The 24,347-nt window shown below is 38.5% G+C and overlaps 1 protein-coding gene across 3 annotated transcripts in view; it reads right to left on the bottom strand.

The window, feature by feature from the left end:
- The window catches only part of SHANK2 (SH3 and multiple ankyrin repeat domains 2), a 270,317-nt gene that overhangs the window by 145,014 nt on the left and 100,956 nt on the right, over positions 1 to 24,347 (bottom strand). For all 3 annotated transcript variants that reach the window (XM_077784360.1, XM_077784361.1, XM_077784362.1), the window contains one exon: positions 15,635 to 15,748. In XM_077784360.1, the coding sequence (XP_077640486.1) occupies positions 15,635 to 15,748 (114 nt within the window). The remainder of the gene's footprint in view (positions 1 to 15,634; positions 15,749 to 24,347) is intronic.

Below are 24,347 nucleotides of genomic sequence, written 5' to 3'. Positions count from 1 at the left end.
CGCTGCTCAGCTGCTCCTCACAGCTGCAGCTCATTGGGGATCAGGCTCAGCCCATCCCCACTCCCAATCCCCACAAACTGTGCCTACATTTGCACACTGCTGGGGTAACAAATCTACCCTGTAGGTAAGATTAAAAAAACAGCACACTGCCATGGCAACCAAGAGTACTGACTCAAAGAGAGGTCCCTCATGCTGCTGACAAGGATAAAACCATTTGGGTGATGGATACTGCAGCATCATGGATACAAATCCATGGCGGACCAGCTTTGCACAGGGGGAAAGGGAATCAGGTACTGACACCATTTCCAAAAGATTTAACTTCTTTGGGAAGAGTGCTAGAGGAGATTTTTAATAGCACAGGGCATTTATTGAGTGAGAACCATGATTCCTGTTCTAAGGATATTCTATAAGAAATTCAGATGAAAACACGAGGCAATCTCTGAGTGACAGATCCTTCTTGTTGTGTGAGAAGCAAGAAAAAAAGAAAGAAAGGAAAAAGAACAAAAACAAGCTCTAGAAACACAGACAAGCACTTAGGAGAAGTCTGCAAGAAAAAAGTTTTCTCAAATACATTTAAAGAGTTATTATCACCATTTTACAGAACAGCTACAGAAAAAAAGACATTTTCAATAACTTGGAGGACTCTAAATAAAAAATGCAAGCCAGACTGACTTTAGATAACATGGAAATGTTCAATAAACACTTTATTGCATTCACATCCCAGTCTCTGATAGTCTCTCTGTTTCTTCTTTGGTTTAAGAGGACTGCCATCTACTGAGTTACCCTCACCTTCAGCTAGTTTTAGGAAAGAGATCAACATTACCTTCAAATCAAGAGAATTTGGACAGCAGTTTTACGTATTTCTATATAAAAATATAAAAATGTATCTTAATATGTAAGGATTAGAGTGCTGGACATATTCTTTGCTGCAGAAGTTGTTTTGGTTTTAACCTGGAAATCCTTGCTGGTAACTGCTGACTGGTTGCTTTCAGTTTTAAGTATTTTCAAGATGTGATTTTATCTGGAATATTTCCTAGTGATTGACTATCATCTACAAGGAGTGCGAAACAAAACCTCACAAATGACAGATTCCTAGATCTGGATTAATGCATAATCTAAAAATTTCCACAGATATTACTTCGAAAAGTATTCCAAAATGTTTTCACATAATTATTAGAATTCAAGATAAACTCCACTGCTCAGAAAGTACAAAAAAAAAAAAAGAAAAACGCATCCTTTCCCCCTGTCTCCTGCTGCCTTGGCATGTCCCTTCTTAAGTTTTTATATCCAGGCAGAAATAAGAGTGAACCGAAACGAGGCTGAGTACAAATGAAACATTGGAGAAGATTTTCCCTAAATTCGGTACCCAAAGATGCCATCTAGTGACCACCTCCTGAATGCAGGGACAGCTCCCGAAAATGCAGCTCGGAGCCCACGTCACACATCACCGAGTGGCATCTCCATCACCGTGTGTGTGAGAAGCAGAAGGGTGAAAGCTTAGCCAGGGTGTTTTTATTCACGGATATCCCTTGGCACATCTGTCACTCCCTCCGTGCTCCGATCTCTCCACCCGGAATGGGGCTGCTGGCTCAGGGAACATTTCCAGCAGACTCTCAGTGCATCCCCAAACAGCAGAACACTGAGGCATTCACCGTTCTCCACCATTTCCTCGCCAGGAAAGGTCCTGTCTGCTCTTTCTACTCACACATGTTAATTTTGACTTTACTTGGAAAAAAGTAATTTTTGGCTGGCAGCCAACAGGATCAGAGCACTGGCTCTGGTAGCACTCAGAACACAGGCTGGGAGAGAAGGATGCTAATCCCAAATTTTGGTGAGCCAGGAATTTGGGACCAAATCAAATTAAAAAAAAACTCACTAGGGATGGCTCTTTGGAAAACTTCAGTCCACTCTGACAGCCAAGAGAAAGCCCTGGCACCCTTGATGATACTGGCTGTTAGGAAATTAGGGAAAAGCTTCTGCACAGTAACAGGTGCACAGTGGTGACCTTATCATTAATTTAAACAAGGCCCACAGAAGAGCTGTATGCACACACAGCACCCACAAGTCAAATCAGAGAGTAAAATTCAAGTTTGGATTGTATATTTTTAAAATTCTGCTGCTGTAGAGCAGGGTAATTGATTTTCTGTAAGGAAAAAGGTGCAATCAGCATGTTCAGGATGTAGCAAGGCTTTTGAATATTGATATCCCAGATAAAGACACCAGAGCAGTCTGATTTATTGAGCTTCCAAACAGATGCTTTGGATTTTAGGATACTAATGGAACAAATTGATTTGTGTAATACAATATATTAACTTCAAGAAACCCTGACTCAAATATTGTCATCAAACCATTAGATAGCTCATCAAATGCATTTAATCAAAATTCAGCATATGTTCTTGCTTCAGAAATGCTGAAAACCATTAAGCACCAGGTCACGTATTACACACATTTGGAAGATGGTATATAGAGTACCTTTTACTTTTTTAACTTTAGAAAAGCTCAGCAAGAAAATCTGGGGAAAAACCAACAAGAAAGAAAAAAAAAACAATACAAATCATTGGTGCTGTCATAGTCACATGAAAGTCTGATTGTGAAAGCAAAATGAGTATTGCAAAATCAGGTAAAACCTGATTTAGGGCATCAAAAATGAATGCTTGAAATACACACGGCATGTACACATGTCACAGGAAGGAAAAACACAATGTTATATACTGCAGGTTTCAGAAAAAAAAATTAAAATGTATCTTTGCAAGACAAAGACTTTCCTCAAAAAAAACCCAAAAAATAAAAACCAAAAAAACTGTGGCAAGCACATTTCTCCCCCTCTCAGGATTTTTCATAGAGGTACACAGAGAGAAATGAAAGAGAAAACAATTTCGATTTCTGCTCCATGGTTTTCCTTTGTGGAATGTGTTTGGAGAATTTTTTACCTGGAGTGAGTGCTTGATTAGATTCAGGTGAGGATTGTTTGAGCCTGATGGCCAATCCAACCCACCTGTGTTTGGACTCGAGAGAGAGGGTCACGAGTTGTCTTAGAGTTAGAGAAAGTAGTATGTAGTTTTAATATCTTCCTTTTTATATAGTATATTAATGTATTTTAGCATAGTTATAATAAAGAAATCATTCAACCTTCTGAATTGAGTCAGACATCGTCATTTCTTCCCATTGAATTTGCCTGAATTTACAATTAAAAAACACTTTAAAACCAGTGTACATTTAAAATTAAAGCTGTAAAAGTATCTTTTATCAGCAATGATGCAATTTTAAGTGTCCTAATGCTTCAAATCAGCCACATTTCAAGAAAAATGTAGAAAATAGCTCCAGAAAAACAACCAGTTTCCAGGAAATCATTGATCTCTTACATTTATGAATAGCAATAATGCTGTATCATAACTCTTCATATGCATTTGGGAAAATATTAAAGCCACTCTCACATATTTTAGGTGGTGAATGAAATGAGTTCCTTATTTTCATGCTCCATCAAGTGATATATTTGCAATCTTTACCTTAAAGCTTGACTATAGGAGACTACAGACAAATTTAATTTATTCTAAAGGTGTGAAGTTAGAAAGGATTTTTAAAAAATTAAATCAGAATGAGAGGGACTGCAGCAATTTAAATTCACACCTGCAGTTCTAACTACTTTTCAAGCAATCACAACCTTTTATTGACCCAATACTCTTGGTCATCCCAGTCTGTGTCTGCCAAGCCTGATAGGGCTGGGTGTGGGCATGCCAGACTGGGAATTAAGTAATATTCAGGCACTAAGCACTTCAAACTGATTGATTTCCATTCAAAACTATCTGTTGTTGTGGTTAGTGTGGTTTTTCTGTGCTTTGAAGTGAGAGCTGAAAGTCAAACCATAAATCTGCCACTTAGTGACAGGTTGCATATTCCAGAGCCTGCACTACAAAAGGTTTTTTCAGAGCTAAGCCCCAAGTTCTGGTTTAAAACACAAAACAACCACTGTTCTCCCAAATGCTTCCCAGAACAAGATTCCAGCAATCAGGGATAAGTGGGATTTTAAGCCTACCCATTTCAGTGCCCAAGTAATCTGTTTGAGCCATCTAAAACAGGAGGATTATTAAGGGAAAATCCTTATCAGGGTGAATCCTGTTAGAAAGCCCAGATCCTGTTCCCTGTTTGCATGACAGTACCTGTGATCCTGCTGCCAACTATTTTCCCTCTGTTCTACCAACATCTTGGACTATTGGATGCTTTTTCAAGCTTGTCCCTCATAAACAACAAGACAACTTGAAATTTATCCCTGCTTATAGTTGTACTGGAAAACACTGGGAGAATCCCAAAATTACATGTGCTTAATGACATATGAAACACTTTATCAATATTGTTTCCATACAGTACAACCTAAGAAACTGGAGAGTGTGTTTTAAAGAAAATTCTTAATTATCTTTTGGTTCTGAGCATACCTGATGGTAGATTTTACATGCTGCCTTATTTGTAACTCAGGTCAATCCAGAAGAAGGATAATCAACTATTTACTGATTTTTTACTTTTAAAAGATTCAGTAATACATCTTAAATTTGATCAAAACAGCCTTGCAAGAACTTTCTGAAATGTTTGGCTGATCAACTTAAGTATTTCCACTTAACTTTTAAATGTGATGAATTGCAGCATCCTCCAATGTAAGGTCAGAACTTCAAAAAATTCTAAATATTTACTTTTGAATAAGAATATTTATCATACATTTTACTTTTCCAGCTCTATCAACAGGGTGAAACCTCACTGAATCTCCAAATACAGGAACTATGGTGTAGTTCAACTCATTATAGTTCAGCTGAAGGACTTTTTATATTCAGAAATGAACACAAAAACATCTATCAAAATGAATACTTAAAACATTTTGGTAGAGGTAAATCTTCTCATTAAATAATCAGTATCACCTGCATTTATTAGCCAGCTAATAAGGCTCATGCTAATAAACTCAACACCTGTTAAATGAGGAAAAGTTCAGTAACATTTAACAGTTCTCTTCCAGACACAGAATGACTAAAGACAAGTTTGGGTTCAAGGTTACTTAGACTTTAGACACAGCAGTCACTGTTTTAGAAACAATTTGCAGAGAGTTTTACACACAAACTAACCCCCAAAAAATTTTAATGTATTATTTATATTTATATTATTATATTATATAGATTATATATATTTTCTTATATGCATATAATGGATATTATTATTTATTTTTAAATATAGGTTTTATATATATATATATATATATATATATATACACACACATATATATACACTTTTTTTTTTTTCTGCCAGGTTAATGGCAGCATTAAAGGCGCAGTTAAAAACACACACAGAGAGAAGCTGGAGGTAGTGACACACCCCAGCTCATGGCTCTAGCAGCACTTGCAGCCCCAGGTGTGTGTTTCTCCCTGCTCCTCAGTCTCACAAACCCTTCCCACCCTGTGCCGAGGTCTGGGACTGTCCGCCTGTACCAAAAGGTGTCTGTCCTTCCCAGCACTCTGCAATCTGCTTTGTGGGAGTGAGGACTGAGGAGAGCCACTCCTGCCAACAGCATCCCTGTGCTGCAGCAGGCAGGAAAGCAGCAGCAGCATCCCACTGCTGGGCTGCTCAGGAAACACAGAAAGTGTATCACCCACCAGGGCAAGGATGTATCACCCCTCTGACAATCATTTCCGCCTCCCTGTTCTCCTTGTCCCCAGTAAACAAGACATTTGCAGGAAAATAATAGTTTCCCTTTTTCATCTGTCCACCTGCTGCCCAGAATACAGGTAATATTTCACCAGCTCACCCTGAAAATGGGAATTCATTTATAAGCAAAGCATTAAAACTAGTGAGAAACAGTAATATAAGGAGTTCAAGAGTCCATTTGAAAACAAATTACATCTTTAAGATTTGTTTGCTAAAAATGAAACAAGATTCTTTAATTTGCCTTTCTCTGGGGGAAGCTCTTAGCAAAAATCTATAACATTAGAAACACCCTCTGCTTCTTCAAATAAACCAATTCTGGCATTATTTCTTCTGACAGTCTTTTGTTTACTGCATGTAGCTGTGTCTTGTCCTTCAATGATAAAATCTTAGCATGAAAACTGGGGGATTTTGGGAAGGTGTCTTGGATTTTCCTATCTATATTTGCATTTGTCTCTCAAACAGAGGCCCAGGTTCTTAAAGTCTCCTATGAGATCAATCCAAAGGAGCAGTTTGATCCCAGAAAAATGAAAGAAAAAGTATAATCTATAAGGATTTACAGTCAGGAATGTAACTATTTTCCTTCTTTTTAAAGTCTTGACTAACAAATGTTAATATAACTTTTAAAAAATAACTTTATAACTTGACAAACAAAATATGGTATAAAGATATGTTATACTTAATTTCCTTAGACTACTAATGTGTTGTACAGGGTATCCAATATAATTATTTTCATTATTTTCAGGAGAACAGCCAAAATACAGAACTATTTCAATGTGTCTCTAGACAGCACTAAACTAATTCTTGATGTGTGCAAAACATAACTGCAAGCATGGAGTAAAGACTCAGTGATTGTTGTATAATTAGAGTTGGTTACAAATAAAAAAAACCAAAACACCAAAACAATACATTGAAGTGCTTTTTGCTTGTAAGTCATCCACAAAATCAGTTTGACTTTCACAGTCACGTTTTATTTTTGTGAATTGTGGACTGACTGGATGGTTGAGAAAGTTGATGGACATTTTCCATTTCAGTTCAGAAAGCAAAGCCCAAGTTTCAGACTCAGCTACAAACAAAAACACATTTGTGTGGATAACATAATGAAGTTATACTACCATTTAAAATTCAATCCATTTTGTGAGTTAACAATTGGGACATTCACTCAGGTCTGCTATTCTACCTGGAGATCAATAATCTATTTCTGACCCCAGAGTATCCCTTTAGTACTGATCTATAACAAAATGAGTTGAGCTCTCTAGCAAGGGAGGGAAGAAAAAAGCAGAGCCATGATTTCAGAACAGAATATGGATTATCTGACATCTGCTCTGTTTAGGCATCATTTTCCTGATCACCTCCAGCACTGCTAGTACTTTAAGCAGTTACTCCATCATCTTACTTAAATTAAGAAGAATGTGATCTCATCTAACTGGGGAGTGTTTCAAAGAGTTTTCAGCCTCTGTTGTCAAGCTTTTTATCTGAGCCATTAAAAATCAGAAGGGAAAAAAAGCCCCAATGTGTCATTTAGTGCAGTAGAAAAAGATGACTTATCAACACTTTTGGAATATGTATAGATCGAAGTCTTGCTTTGCTTTTTTTTTTTCAAAGTTGCTTTTAAAACTGTTAGGTCATGTTAAATGTAATGAGTTAGATGAATTAAGCCATTTTTATTAATTTTGATAGATAGCCAGAATGATTTGAACAGAAGTTGAGTTCAGATATAAATAGTATTTACACAGGTGCATCAGAGAATCCTGGTTAAACGGAATTTCAGGGGGGGGAAATGGATATTAAATCAAAGTAAGAACTATTGCAACTGTAATTTAAGATATTTAGAGAAAGCAAAAAGATCAAGTAGGTTCATAAAAAGATCACAGGCTCATAAGTTATTACAAAGTATCATTAATTATAAAAAACAAAACAAAACAAAAAACTATTAGTATAGAGATGTTAGAATAAAAATATATATTCTTTATGAAATTTGAAATGCTCCTGAATTCCAGGAGGTAAAAGCTACAGATTTTTGTCTACTAACAGTCATTAAAATCTGCTGGGTTTGTTACAATTTGAGAAGCTCAAAACAGATTTTAATGGCTTGAAAAAAACGTGTTATATGAGTAGTTTCCCCAAGAACAACTGGGAATCAAAAATTAGGTATTACTCCTAGGTTTTTAGCATGTTGCAGAACAGAGCTGCTCAAATTCTGCCACAAGCTGAAGTATTCTCTCTTAAACCAATAATTGAGCTTAAATTCCCCAGGAGGTTCTATCACTTCATAAATCATTCACTTCCTAGCTTTAACTTTTTGGTGCTTCTACAGTAATTCATAACATTAAACATCTCTGATGTCTCTATCTGCTCTCAGACTTGAATATGTTTCATGGGCTGTGATTTTGAACAGAAAACGGGAATGCATCACTGGAAGTAAAAGGAATAAACCATCATAGTAACTCCTTTCTTGAGTCATCCCTCAGAGTTTGCACTTCTTTGATCCTCTAAGGTGTGATAGATGACTTCTTGAGGGAAAAAAAATGCAGAAAGAACCAGAAGAGGAAAAACTCCCCAACTGTATGTCCGATTTCACAAAGCAGCAATCCCAGATGCACTGGAAATGTTCTTTCCTACTCTGTAACTCTCATTTTATATTGCTATGCAATTTATTTTTAGTCTGTTTCAATGCTTTAGAGAGTTGTGCTGCTCCTTTTCAGCTGATTAGAGGTATTCCTAAGTGGCTCTTAGCAAGCATGGAAATGGGAGTGAAAGGGATGAAGTACAGGTCAGCTGAGCAGCCCAGATAGTAAAATATTATGAATTTAAAATTCCTTATTCAGATATAAGCATGCAGACAGGCTTGCATTCTCTACAAGCTCTAGACATAGGCTTGATAGGCTTGCTTGCTGTTTTTTTTTTTTTTTTTTTTAATTTGAATTTTTTTTTCTTGTTTTGTCTTTATGCTGCCCTCAAAAGTCGACACATGATGAAATTGTTATTATGGAATCCTTTATTTTACTCTTCCTTCAAAGCAGACCTGCATGATTATTTGAGAAATGGGTTGGTAGACACAGTATTCCCAAGGATTTCTAACAAATATTCCTGTTAGAGTAAGAAATCTCTATTGCTTCTTGCTCAGAAGATCAGGACTGAAAGAAGGAAAGGCCTTTCAAGGCACCTTTGGTCAGAGAAGACACCCTGCAGGTTGTGTGGGAAGCAGATGTCTCCCTCCCATAGCCAGCCTGCAGATAAAAACAGTTTTCCAGTCACCTCTGCCTTCCAGTTCCCATTATTATTGAGTGATGATTCATTTCAGAGCCTTTCCCCAAACTGCTGTTCATCATTTACTGGGAACACAAACGCCTCGCTCAGCAAAGCTAAAGTGCAGAAACTTGCTGAGGTTCATTCTTTGAATTTCCATCACTTGAGACAAAAAAGTGGGATTGATTTACATCCTCAGCTACCGAGAGTTGTCAGAATTAGTTGATTATTACTGCAGCAAGCTCTTGTGTCAGCTGGGCTTTGTGGGCTGAATTGCCAGCACCTCACATTTAGTTCTTTGCATAGAATTTTTTTTGGTTGCAGTATCGTTTTCCAACTGATAGATGGAGGAGAATGCAATTTAAGCAAAAATATGGTATATGGAATATTCCTGATCTTTCTAAAGCATAAGTCAGACACAGAATATCTTCATGTATGATTGCTGTGTTGAGTGTTGTCATCCGTTCCCATTTTTTTTTAATGACAGATCTGTCCATGGGAAACATTATGTGGCAGAAAAATCACTCATCAAGAGATGAAACTGTTCAGAATCCCATGAGCCAGGTGGTTGTCAGGTGGTTCTGTGCAAAACACAGAAGCAAGGCAGGAAAGAGTACTTCAGAGGTCAGAGTTTTGGACAACATCCTTCAAGGTAGGGGCACTGACTGAACAGTGCCTGACCTGTCAAGCTTGGGCTCTGGGTACCAGGGTTACTATGAGATCCCATATTCAGAGACTGACTGAGATTAAAAAGAATAGAATAGAATAGAATAGAATAGAATAGAATAGAATAGAATAGAATAGAATAGAATAGAATAGAAGGTATAATAGTAATAGTCATACCTTGGGTTTTCAACTCATTTAAAATAGCTGCCTTTGTATCTGCATCACAGCACACTTTTTCAACTACATGAGAGGCAATTTTGCCTTTTAAATTTTATTTTAATTTGGCTTTATATTCTCTTGGCCATATTGAGTCCAGCCTGCACTGTCAAGTCAGAACATATTTTCCAGCTCTCAGAACTTCTTAGCACCTTACACTACTGCCATGACAATGTTTGTGATTAACTTTCCCAATGGAACTAGCTTTCCCTCACATATATAAATTTCTTTCATACTTCCTCCATTTAGTCCTTCCAGCTGCTGCAATGTTTTGTCCTTAACTGCTGCTGCTCACACCAAACAGTTCAAGTTGCACAATAATTCTGTCACAGTTACACAGGCACCTTCTACACACGGTGAAATCTTGTGGAAGGAAAATTTATCAAAACTTATTATCAAAACCCTTGAGGTGCTCATTTGGTGAGATACCATCTCTTCTGTCTCATTGAAACCTACTTATTTCTAGTGGTTTCCAAAGTTATTTGTGCATAGAATTTTTCAGAGTTCTAATAATCACCACAGCATTTCTGTTTATTCTTCAGTTGCCTTTCTAGCTGAAAATTAGCCAGAATTAATAATAACAAATCAGGAATAATTTTTTTAAATGGTTTAGCTAATCCGAGTCATTTATAAATGTTGGGCCATTTAGGCTGGATGAAAAAGGGGTTTTTATCTGTTCTTTTCCCCCTCTACTGCTGTGTTTAACACTGAATCATGGAATCAGTTATATGGGATAAGGCACTGGTTTAACATATGGATATCTATTATGTCCAGACACCAAATCTGGGAAACCAAGACTCCTGTCGTTCTGGAAGGCCAGTGCAGATGTCAGCTCCTCAATCCACAGTAAAGCATCTTTCCTTCTTGCAGGAAAGCAAATCCATTTTCTAGCACCCTGGCTGGCTTGACTGCCTGGGAAGGTGTTGTACTAATTATAAAAAGGGATGGTGGAAATGAGGAACAAATCTGGTTTTACTGAATGTACAGGGCATTGAAAACTAAGAATGTGAAAACCAGAAAATTCTCTGCTTCAGAAGCAGCAAAAGGATGCATTTCATTAACACAGCTTGGACTTGTTTGGTAACTTCTGAGATCTAGAGGTAATGCTGGACAAGGATTCGGGCAGTTTCTGCTTTTAACACCTGTTTAGGGTTACAGAGGTAAAAAAAGAAATTGCAAGGGAACTCTGCTATTCCTGGATAATCTGTCACTAAGTTTTCTAGTTGCTGTAAACTCAGGAATAAGGGATATAAAACAAAAGCACAGGCACTGTGCTCAGGAAGGGACTGGAGGTGGCACTCTGGCTGACAGGGCGATCCCGGTGATCCCTGAGGTCACAGAGTTCACAGAATTCACAGAATCACAAGGTTGGAAGAGACCATAAAGATCAAATCCAACCCATGCCCCAACATCTCAACTAAACCATGGCACCCAGTGCTACATCCAGCCTTTTTCTAAACACATCCAGGGATGGTGACTCCACCACCTCCCTAGGCAGACCATTCTGGAACTTTATCACTCTTTCTTTCTGTGAAAAACTTTTTCCTAATATCCAACCTATATTTCCCTTGATGCAGCTTAAGACTGTGTCCTCTCATTCTGTCAGCTGCTGCCTGAGAAAGAGACTGACCCTCACCTGACTAAAACTACCTTCTAGGAAGTTGTAGAGAGTGATAAGGTCACCTCTGAGTCTCGTTTTCTCCAGGCTAAGCACCCCCAGCTCCCTCAGTCATTCCTCACAGTGTTCCAAGTCCCTCTCCAGCCTCAGTGCCTCCTCTGGATGTGCTTGAGCGTCTCAACGTCCTTCCCAAACTGAGGGGCCAGAACTGGACACAGCACTCGAGGTGTGGCTTCACCAGTGCCGAGTACAGGGGGAGAATGACCTCCCTGCTCCTGCTGGCCACCCCGTTCCTGATCCAGGCCTTCCCCAACCTAAATATCCCATGTCTCTGTGCCACTTTGGAGAGGCAAAGCCAGCTGGAGCCTGGCAGAGTCTGCTGTGACACTAGAGGTCAGCACAGGCACAGCTCCATGGGCAGTGGGAATGTGCCCTGCCAGGGCTGCCTCTGAGGGTGGCACAGCCCCGGGACTGGCACAGCTTGGGCTGCACAGATCGAATCCTTTCCTGGTAAAAGGAGCTCATGGTCACTGCAGCCATGTGCCTGCATCAGATCTAATCTGAAATAAACTCCCTGCACTCCTACAGCTACTAATAAGTTGTATCCCAAGGGCACAGGATAGAAAAAGGCACAAAAGAGTCTGTGGAATGAACACTCCTAAGACAATATTAAAAATGAAGCTGGAACTCAAGGAAAGGTGCACTGAGGAGGTCAAGAGCTGAAAGACAGCAAGAATCTCTCAGACACGCTGAGTCTACCTTTGTATCAGTATCACTTGTAAAATCTAGGAGTTCTCCAGGCACTTTTGGGAGGGAGGAATAATAAATAATAAAGCTGGAGTGTAGTGAAAGATAACTTCCAGCCTGAAAATTAATACTTCACCTCAGTTGTGGGCAATCCGATAGCCCTGAATTCTGAAGGATGTGGAGCATAAAATCACAACTGTAATATAAAGCATTTATGTAGTAAGTCTCTCAAGTTCATGTAATACCTTATGATAGAAGAAAAGCAAAAAGAAACATCTAAATTAAAGCAGGAGAAACATTTTTTCAACTTACCCATAACATTTTAGTAAAAAAAAAATTACCTTTTAACATATTTCAGCATAGAAAGACATTTCAGAATGGAATTGGCTCATTACTGAATAACACAAAATAAGTGCCAATGCAGAAAGAGTAAGGATGTGTTATTTGTATTCTGTATTTGAGCTGGTAAAATGCAAGATGATGTGCCAACCTCATCTGAGGGAATATTTCTACTCTCAGAATATTCTGCAGAATGTAAAAAACTGGCTACAAAATGCCAAAAATTTGCTCTTTTTAAAACAAGGTAGCATGAATATCTTGTTTGTACTAATTTTTTAAAAGCAGGCAAAAGAACTTTGCAGGCCACAATAATGATTTTCTTTTTATTCTTCTTTTTCCATTGGATCTCAAAATGTCAAGGAAACTTCTTTAGACTGGAAAGCAGCAGGTCCTGTGCTGGTGTCATTAAAGGGCAAATGAGACAACTTGGATAATTGGAAGTCCACAGACCTGGCATCCACCCTAGCAAAATAATGGAGCAATTCCTACAAGTCTCAATTAATGGAGAATAAAAGAAAAGATGTAGAATTAATGCCAGTCAATATGATTTTTTTTGGAAAACAGAACCTGCCAAGCTGGCGTGGTATCTTTGAAGAGAACACAGGAGCCAGGTGTTGTTCTGTCCTGCCCACTTCCAGAAAACAGTTGGAATTGCAATAAAGTTCCCTAAAAATGGAAATTTCCTTAGAAGGGAGATTATACATCAGCCTGACATGAAACACCTGCCCAGCAGTTTTACTGGGCCTGGAGTGTTTAATTGGAGTTTGTTTTTTCCAAGAACTATTCCTCTTTCGTTCACTCATAGTGTGCAAATGACAAGCCTCTATTAAACATAATTGTTCAAACTTAATAGCAAATGGAAGTTGCTGGAATAAATGTCCCTAAATCTCTGTTGCTGTGGTGCTGGTGTGGAAAAGGCTGAGTCTGAGCTTCATTTCCTCCACATTGAAATGATCTACTTTCTAAATCATTATCATAAGAAGTTCTGCTGCTTTGGAAAGACTACGATGCAAATTCTTGCAAGTGGCACAAGTTTGTGGTGTTTCTCAGCTGATGTTCTTTCAGCAATCCCAGCAGACTTAATTTAATTTCTAATCATTTCACCATGCCTAACACATTTTTCTAAATTACTTCTGCATTTTTACTCAGAGGGAATACTGGCTGATTTTTGCTTATAAAGCTTTTCCCTTTCATTTCCATTGTTTCCTATGCAGAGGGAATGCACAGAGCAATTCTGTGATCAGCTGCTTTCACTCCATGCCATATTTCAATAATAATATGGCAGATACTGTGCATTCCATATATTTCATTTCCCTCCCAGCTCCAACCTCTATCACATTACTCACAGAAGCACTGAACCTCATTGTGGGTGCGGGACATTTTTTAAGCTAGCCCAGCAAAATATGGGTGTGCACAAGTTCACTGCCAGAGAAAATGTGTCCCTTTTGTTCCTATTTAATTACATTTCCATCCTTTTTAGTGTAGAAGAATGGCATATTTAAAGCCTTAAGCTATGTTAACATTATTATTCCCATTGTACCATAAGCAAACATGAAAACAATCAGAAAGAAGGCAATATTTATAAATTACAGTAAGTGTCAAGGCAATAGTTATAAATTATAGTAAATATCTGGTGTTTTCCCAGACACATGGCATAAGTCTTCATAATTTCATGTCAGAAAATTTGTAACATGCTTCTGTTTATATTCTTTTCTTGCTTCCAGCTTTCGTAATCCTTTTGTTCCTCTTGTGACAATTATTTTCTTAATTTTTGTGTTCCTTTGAATGATCAAAGACATTCTTGCTCAAAAAACAATCATTGTCTATTAAGACAATCCTGTGACATACTGAATTTACCTCCTGGAGTAATTCTCAAGGAAGTCTTTAAGGATTTGAAACAAACAGGTTTGGTTACTCTCTCTTCAAAATCACTAAAAAGATGGAAAACTTTTTTCTTATCTTTGAACTTCACTTCATGCCCTCAGAATTTTCTACAGATTTGGAGACAAATGGAGAACTCAAATTTAATGCAGGGTTACTGTTCCTACACTGGGCAGTTCCAGCCTCAATGTTCTTTTGTTTAATACATTTCCATCTCTAAATTCTGACTTTTATCAAGCCCTTTGAAGAGTTACACAACTATTCTCCCTGTATTCTCAGAGCCTGGATCCATTCTCTCCAAATATTAGATCTGGTTTTGCCTCCTCCTCCTTTCCACTCTCAGAAGGGAGATAGAAAATGAAGCACAATCTCTCCACACAGGAAAAAAAAAGAAAAGTATACCTTTGAGTTTATAATGACATGCATAAAAGAAAAACATCTGTAAATGAATGATACAATGCATAAATTTTAGTGTATCATCTATGTAATGCCAGAAGTTCTTAATCAATACAACAGAGATCTAAAAACACATCAATAGATGATTTCAAACTGCACACACTCCTGGAGAACAGTAATTATATTCTCAGAGCTCATTTATAATGAGCTTTTAATTAGAGAGGATGTCCTCACATCTTAATTCTTAAAAGCAGAGAAATGATGAGATGGTAGGTAATTCTTAAAATAACCTGCTTTCATGTAGATTACTTTTTCTTTTATTATGCCAGCACTACAAAGGTTCCTTGCTTAAAGTTACTTGTGGCAATACACGTGCGTGATAAAGGGGGATTCCATTTCCTTTGTCCTCAGTAAGGATGGGTATGGGCATCCCACTAAAGGATGCCTCCTCTAGCATTCAGGGAAAGGTCAACAGGGCTGTGAACAAGAGCTATGACTTCCTCAGACTGGGAGATGACTGGCCAGGTTTTCTTCCCTTATTTATTTGTCTCATTAGACATTCTTCCACACTTCAGGAAACAAAAAACAACATAATCCTATACAAAATGTCTGCATACAGCTCTGTGTAAAAGCTTCAGTTCTTCCCAGCATAGTTCCTCATGAGAAAGTCTGCTTGCTTGGACAGTAAAACCCAATCAATAAACCCCCCATATTTTTTAATTCAGCAGCTTGTATTTATCCAATTCTCCCATTCTAGCAGTGCACAAAGGTCCTGATGTGTCTGTTGGGATAGACACGTGGCATTTGTCACATTAGGGTTCAACAGGGGCTTGATGCAATTACCTGGTTTGCTTTCATTTGGTTTGCACTGAACTTCTTCCACACACTCTGCAGGAAACCAGCCAATATGTCCCCGGGTGCTTCCTTCCCAGAATCCACCTTCTCCGATGCTCAGCACTAAACAGGGCAGACACAGGCAGTGTTACACTTTGCCTCCTCACACAAATACACAATTTTTGCATTATGCCTTCATCAATCCCTGAAAACAAGCAAACACGGTGCAATAACTAATGCTGGTACCCACAAAAAGGGAACAGCGTAATTCTTTAAGCAGGACCATCCCTACTCAGTCTTTGTAACCATTCCCCAGATTAATTTTTTTTACCACAAGTTTCACACAATTGTTTCCATTTTCAGTGTTCTCACTGCTGGATTAATGAAAGATAAATACATGGTAATGCCACTACCAAAAATACACTGTCTTGTCTGCTGAAATGAAGTTCTGAACCCATTCTCAAACTGCACCCACAGTGAAATGGATTTCAAGAATACATATTTTGATATCTCCTGCTTTTTCTGACTCCTAAGGAAACATGTTATTTGATTTAGTGGGTAGCTCCAGGGATTTGCAATACAGGTTGAGTAATATGATTTAAGGGTTTGAATACACAGCAAACACTTGAACCTCCCATAGGTGAGATGCACAATGGAGATGCCTTTTGAAACATTTCAATGATTTTTTCTTCAGTAGAAGAAAACAACAATATGGAGGAGAATGATTTGTCAATAGCAGAAGAGGTTTTTATCTGGCACCTCTAATTATCTTGATATTAATTCTAGGACTCGACAAGGATTGTGACAAAAGTCTGCAGAGCAAGAATTTTATTAGTAAGCAACTGGAGGTGAATTATGGTGATGGAAGGACCCTAAATACTTGGTATGGTGTTTAAATTAATATTATAGAAGTTCCTGCAAACCACTCTATGTTTACTATATCTTAGAAGATTATAAATGTACTGTTAGAAAGATGCTGTGCATTAATATTGAAACAAAGGTGATACATCAACAAAACCAGGTTGATATATGGATCAGACACACAGCACAGGCATGTGTGTCTGATCCATATTCCCACAGAGCTTCCCAAAATCAGCCCAGCTCCATCCAGTGAGTGCCAACTCAGCTACAACTGCCCCTGCTGAAAATCAAGGCTAATTAGCCCAAATCCATCTCTCTGCTGAGGGATTCCAGTACCTGGGAATCTGTCTCTGCAGGGTATTTCAGTGCAGGAAGGACATAAAGGAGAGCTGCTTTGATGGTCTCCAATGCCAGCACTTCTGGCACTGTTAAAACATTGCCAGACTTTAAAAACCTGGTCCCTGCCTGGCTGCAAATGAATTCAGGATCAGGGCAGCTGCTGTGACTCAGGTGCATGGAAGCTGAACTTGATTTGCACTGGTACAGAGCAGGATGAAAATTAAATTAATCAGAGCCCAGAAAAAAATTTAAAACAATTAAAATTATTGGTAATGTAAAAGCAGTCTGGTTTGAGACAACAGGAGCTGTAAAACTGCATTTGAAAATAAGTGTTTACCAGGCTTTTTATTAATGCAACCTTCAGCTATTTGTGGTATCACTTACAGAGCACAGCCATCTATTAACAGAGACATTTGACAGCAAAATGTTTATAAATACATCAATTTTAAGCCTTTTAATGTAGTATATTCCAGAAGACAGATTCCATGAATTGCACATTTACACACCACCACAGTAAGAAGTATATACTAAGTCTCAGGAAACATCCATTAAGGAAAACTCCTACATCTGGATGGGTCCTAAATGCACAATTTCTCAAACAACTTCCTGACATATATGAGGAAACCTATAACCTGTAACTCCTATAAACCTAGCAAGTTATGGGATACTGGAGGAGGGCACTGACCTTGGATGACACCAACAACTCTACAATGAAAATTGAGCTGAATTAAAAAATGTTAGCATGTCTTTTTTTAAAAAATATAAACATGGGCCATAATTAATGAAAAAATATGTTGCTGTATTTCAGGTGTTCTTAATTATATTTAAAGCCTGTGCACATTAACTAACACACATTGTCCATCTGATAATTCAGTGTTACAGAAAATATTCCCTGATCATCCATCCAATATAAATGGGGAATTCGGCAGCTTACAATACACTTTTAACAATTTAACATCTGCTCACATAAGAAAGCATTTCTTAGAGATGAGATAAGGAACCAGGAAAACTTAATAACCTATATGTATATATTAGAATCATTGTAGAATCTGACGGTACATTGGTTTAATTTCAGTCATAAAAGAGAGTGTAGGACTCCAGCCAAAAGAAATTTCCAAATCTGAGACAGTGAGAGTCCTATTGCCAGTAATTAGCTGCCTTTATTTTTTTTTTTTTTTTTTGAGAGGAGTTCTCAGTACTGAATCTCAGTTCTGAATTTCACTCCACAAACTGGCAAGATGCTCCTAACAAAAACTACTTAGATGTTGAGATAGACTTCCCTAATTTGGCATCTTATTAATCTGTCAGATCTGCTGACACTCCAAATTGCACAGATATTTCCAGCTCTAGAAAGAGAGAGGCACTGTAAGGAGGATGTTGGGTATTTCAAACCCATGGAGTGGTTTCATGTGTTTGTGGCAGTAGCAGATGATGTAAATCAACACTTTTGGGAAATGAAATTTGCCTTGGAAGTCTGAGTGCAGAGTGAAAAGGGATTCCTACAGAGCAGAACCAGACCCACTTTAGCCCATTAATATATGAATTATTGAGTATTAGCCATCACTAATAACCAGAGCAAAGGAAAAACTTGTATAGTCCTGCCTGAAGACATAACATCTATGGAAAAGAAGTGGAAGGGTGAAATGAGTACTGCTGTAATGCAGGCAGCCTTCATCATTCTGGGAAAAGCCTCATGTTGGGGGCCCAGATAACAAGGAAAAGCCTGCTGGAGCTGCAAGAGACAAATGAGGGACAGCCTCAACAGTTCAGTTGATGTGCAGAGACAGACAAATCACTGTGGATATGGGGGACAAGCTCATAATCCAATGTAGAAGTTGATCTCTAGATGGTTCTGCATCCCCTAAAACCTTAAAAGGATCTTCATCCCCCTCACATGGTGCCATTAACAACAAATTCTGCAGCATGAGCCAAGGCCATAATAAATTATAGATCTATAAAAACTGGCAATACTTCACTCACTCCAAAGTGAAGAACTTAAAGGATAAATAGAAAAATGCAATTTATCTATTGTAGCCATGAATGGGCTTTTTAAAAAATTAGGCTTTCATTTCTATCTTTCCTCTCCCAATAGTGTTTAAGAGATTCAATGTAACAGATAATTTGTTACCAGCAAGAGATTTTCCAATCAATGATTTCCCTGCTGAAGGACAAAACAATGGTAAATCAAAGGATAAATTTCCCAAAATTAATAATAAGACTTTCTAATTTCCAGTGGGTTTTGCTTTTCTTTTGGTAAAATCAGGTGTGGTTTGTATGGCAAGAGCAGGTCAGAGGTTCTTCACACACAACCTGAATTACAAAATGAATCTGATGTTGTAAGAGTGAAATAAAGGTTCTTGTAACATCAAGAATCCTGGGACATTTTTTCACAATGGTTTAAAAGGGTGATTTAAAAGAGGAGTTGTATTCAATTATATGAAAAAAAACCTGCAAAGCAAAATTGGATAAGCACTAAACTACTGGGTAATAGGAAAACATGGATAGGCAGGTGGCAATCAGGATCTCCTATTTTAATGTATTTAAAGCATTATACTTAAATCTGTGAGATTCTGCCAGAAAATTATATATTTCAAATATTTTACAATATTATATATTATAAAATTAATAGAATAGAGCATAGAATGCTTTGTCTCTTGAAAATTTAAGTCTATTGGTAACATAACTATTGTAATTGATATTAACATACTAATCTCAAACAGATTAATTACTTAACATACCATCAAAAAAGAATGTAGAATTTGTATCCTCCTGCATTACAGCTCCCTCCATGCCCCAACAAGAAAATAAAGTATTTTTTCCAAATAAATTTTGGTGACTACTATTTCTAAATTCCTTGTGATATTGAAATGCCCAGGAGAAAATTATTCCAGGCAGCCTTATTTGCAAAAATGTCAAGGAAATTTAAAGCCAAATTCAGGCCAATGTCTTTACAGCTGTAACAGAATGTACCTAAAATGTCTTTGTAATATCTAAATCAATTTTTAGTGCTTGGGTAAACTGAATTCTTCTTTATTGGGAAAATAAATAGTCATATGGATTGGGAATGAGAGGCCATATTCTGGGGAAAATGAACATTTCTGCAACCAGCAGAAAAAATAGAAAAATCAACAGAATGACAGTGAAGTATAAAACTGTAAATCCATTGAAAAAAAATTAACAGCTGAACAAGCCTGTGCTCATGTAAAAACTCTGGGTTTGTGTCCTGAGGTAAAGTTCATCTCAATTTTCTTCTTTGAAATACAGGATATTTTAAATTTCTAATTGGTAGAGATGTAACTTTTTTCTCTCAGAAATAATTAACATTGTGATTTAGGCTTTTCTCCTGCTGAAACGTCTGTTGTCTGACGTGAATTTTTGGAATTACTTGTCTTTGGCAGGAGAGCTTCCAAATGACAGACAATCTATGCAGGAACGCTAATTGGAGGCTGTGGTGTCTCATTCCTGGATGTGACCAAAGCCAGGGATTAGGACTGGATGACCCTTAAGGTCCATCCCAACCCCTAAAAACATCCTATGATTCCATGATTCTTGGATGCAAACAAACTTTACATACAACATAAACGAAGGTCAGCACAAGTTATACTTAATCATGCTCTCTTGTGGCAGGCACATTCTTCTCTCAGTATTTTTCATAGAGGAGCACAGAGAGAAGAAAGAGAAAACTATTTCTATTTCTGCTCCTTGTTTTTCCCATGTGGAATGTGTTTGGAGAATTGTTTACCTGGGGTGATTGCTTGATTGGATTCAGGTGAGGATTGTTTGAGCCTGATGGCCAATCCAACCCACCTGGGGCTGGACTCTCACAAGAGGGTTGCGAGTTGTGAGTTAGTTAAATATGGTAGTTAGAACAAATAGGTTTGTAGTTTTAGTATCTCCTTTAAATAGCATATTAATGTATTATAGTACAGTTATAATAAAGAAATCATTCAGCTTTCTGAACTGGAGTCAGACATCATCATCTCTTCCCACCGGGTTCACCTCTCTGTTAAATGCAGGGATTTTTCTGACTCTGTTCCTCTGACCCTCCTGGCTCCTGACAGCAATCCCTCTCTCCCTGGAAAGGATGCTGAGCAGGATCTGGCTGTTTTCTCTTCTAGGCAGGCTGGTTCTGGCTCCCAAAGACATCATCAAGAGAGCCTGACAGAACCTGAGGTTACAGCAGCAGAGTGATGAGGACTCAGTGCCCCTCACCCTGCTGCCAGGCACAGGGAGGATTCCAGCACACAGAGACCTTCCTGGGCACTCCACCAACAGTCTGGAAGAGAAACCTCATGTATCTGCAGTTAATGATTCTAGCTAATTGACCTGAGCAGTCAGAATGGACTGCAGCCCTACAGACATTACTTGTGGTAGAGAAGGAAATGCAGCAGCTCCTTCCCAGCTTGAGTTATGGGAGCTGACCAAATTAGGGAGATAATACAAAGATCCTGACTTAAAACACCTCTTCACCTTTTCTCACGTCTGTTTTCTCTGGAAAGAAACAGTGCAAACAAGCACTTCAGGAAAAGAACCTCGAGGTGAGAAGATGACTGGGGCTACTAATAGAGCAACCACTTTCTATGTCAAAACTGCAAATACAATAAGCTGCACATAATCCTCTAAATATGAGGAAATATGGCTCAGTTGAAAGAGAACTGAGTGAGGTGTGCAACATTTGGCCCTCTGTGGGAACTTTTTCCCCTTGCATAAGGTTTCTATGAAGATCACCTTTTCCCTGTTATTTAAGTTCTATAAAATAGTTTTGAGAAAGTGAGGGAGAGATGAAAACAGTGTGAGAAATCAATCTGCACTGATCTGAGTTTTGGTCAGAAATCACACATTGCAAAAATCCACCCACTGATCCCCAGTTCTCTTGAGAGACATGTAGTCAGAGTCAAGTTTGCTCTTCTCCACAGTGATGCCTGAACTTGATTCAGGGGAATTCAGAGAGAATTAATGGAGAAGGGGCCCCAAGCCAACCCAGATGCAGACCCTGCAGTGTTGCATGGCACCACACTGGTGCACTCACAGCTCCCCTCTGACTCCTAGTCCTCCCTGTCCCCTGAATATTCCAGACCAGTTGCTGACTACCCAAGAAAGGATGTGTTAAAGTAGTCAAGCATGATGACAGGGCATTTGTGGATGCTTTTACCTCCTGATCCCTTCCCATGGCCTCTGACAGCAAAAGGAACTCTCCTGCTGGAGCAGGAGCAAGTCCAGGTCTTTGTTACATTTTGATAGCACCACTCTGTCCTGCCCTTCAGGCACAAGCAGCCTGAAGGGATGAGTTAGGATAGGACCTGTGATGAGCCGTTGTTTGTCGTGCTAAGAACTGAAATCAAACCATTCAAATCAGGAGACAGAAAGGAAGCAAAACAGACCAGTGAACCTGGGTAAGATTAATATTCCATTTCACATTCATTTCATCCTTCATGTGAAAGAGCAGCTGAACAACACCTTGCAAACCTCTTAGGTTCAATTCTGCTGCCACACTTACCCACACAAGGTACAAAATGCTCTTGAAGAAACAGAACAGCCTTTCTGAGGCTCATCCCTTCCCAGTATTTTGTTTACTAATCTAACAAGTGCAAAAGCCCAGGAGACCAACTTTCCTCCTGCCCACAAGCACTGTCTGTTTGCAGTATCTCTGAGCACAGCAGGGGTTTAATAATCTTTCTTTTTCAAAATGACTTACAAGTGGATTTCACAAGAAATGAAAATGTTAGCGATATATTTGGATTGCCCTGCTGGCTGAGATCACACTGAAATAAAAGCAGAGTTGCAAGGGTCAGTATTTCTGATGCACAGAAGTACTGACTTCCTGCCCAGAGCAGATGCTTGAGCTGCTGCTACTGAGTTACGCCTGCTCCTCTGACCCCGAGGAATGGAGCTGAGAGCTGCATTTGGGTTTACCACAACTCTTCTGTGATGTGCCTGCACCAGAGCTATCTCAGAGGGCTCATGGAAGTCTGCTGGAACATATTTGAGATACTGAAATAACTCGCTGGTTTTCCATACACTGGGCACTAGAAAAAGCTGAGAGAGCAGGGGAGGGAGGCAGCCTGAAAAGAAGAAGGATCTCAGAAGACCAAGAAAAACAAAGCTGTGAGCAATGTGAGACTTCAAATGCTCTCAAAGTATTTTAATCAAGTGGTTTTTTTCTTTCTAAATCATTGAAGGATAGTTCATGTGCATTTTAGGTATGCTTTAATATAACCCAGACTCTGAAAACAATTCTGATTGTTTAATTTTGAAGTGACCAGAGCCTGTCTGCACCCGGAACTCAGACCTGTTACCTTCCCAAACAAAAACCTTCTCTATTGCTTTATCTTCATGGACAAGAAAACTACTAATTTGCTCACAAAGAATTTTTTGAGCATTGCAATCTCTGAGTTTTGCTGTCAAAGAGAACACTTAATTTCCAGTGCAAGAATTAAATTTAGGAGCACAAAAGCTGATTCAAATTAGTTTTACAGATGTGCAAATTAGTTTTACAGTGTGCATTTGGATTGTGACAGATTTATTGCTATGGACTTTCAGATACAGAAGGAAGAAAGAAAAAAAATATAAAAACAAAATATTAGAAGTACTTCAGTGAGGAATCAAACTAGGTCTCCTTTATTTATGTGAAAACATAAGATTAGGGCAGTTCTGGCATAAATAAAGATATCAGATTTATTTTTGCAAGCAGCCATGGCTCTTCTCTCATGAGTGGCAGACACACAAATGATGTCAGTGTGTATGACTAACAACTAAAAATACAGCAGGTATTTTTGTACAGGCTACATAATATCCTATGAATACAAGACCATTTTGTTTAGTTTACATTTCTTTGAACCTTGCCCATTCACAGATTTCTCTGAGCAGTTTCCTTGTATCACATACTGTGAACTATTGTCACTCATGCACTTCTACCAGTTTTAGAAAGAAAAAAAAAAAACAATCCTGCTTCATCTGCATCTGATGAAAACATCTGACTTTTCATCAAGAGTTTAGGAATTCATCGCTCTCTGTGACCCTTCTAATTCTGCCAAGTTAAAAAAGAAAATCCATAAAAACATTTCCCAAGTAATCCCTTTCTCTAATATGTTGTTCTGGGGTTTTATCCCTGCAAAAAATGCCTTGCTACATCTTTGCTGTGATTAGTCTCATGGGATGTACTCGTGATGAGTATCTCCCTGGGGTCAGCCTGAATACGGGGCACAATCCCACAGCCAGTGCCAGGCCACATTTGAACTCCCCAGAGCACTCCAAGAGACAGGACTTGGGCATCAGTGTCTTACACAGAACAGTGCAGTCACCAAGCTGGAGCAGAGAGGGGCCAAGACAAAGCTTTTCCATTTCTCAGTGAGTATGTTTCCAAAGTGAAGGAAAAATTGAATTCCAAGGGGATTAATATTCTCCCATTTCCTCCAAGTACTACACAGAGCAAGTTGCTAAACCCCAAACAGGCTGAGCCATGGTCTTGCTAAGTCTGTAAAAGACAGAAAATACATCCAATACCAAGAATTCCTGCTCAGAA

This window comes from Lonchura striata, chromosome 6 (assembly GCF_046129695.1).
Source record: "Lonchura striata isolate bLonStr1 chromosome 6, bLonStr1.mat, whole genome shotgun sequence".
Taxonomy (NCBI): domain Eukaryota; kingdom Metazoa; phylum Chordata; class Aves; order Passeriformes; family Estrildidae; genus Lonchura; species Lonchura striata.
Note: the sequence above shows the minus strand (reverse complement) of the source record. Positions and strands in the feature narration are given on the sequence as shown.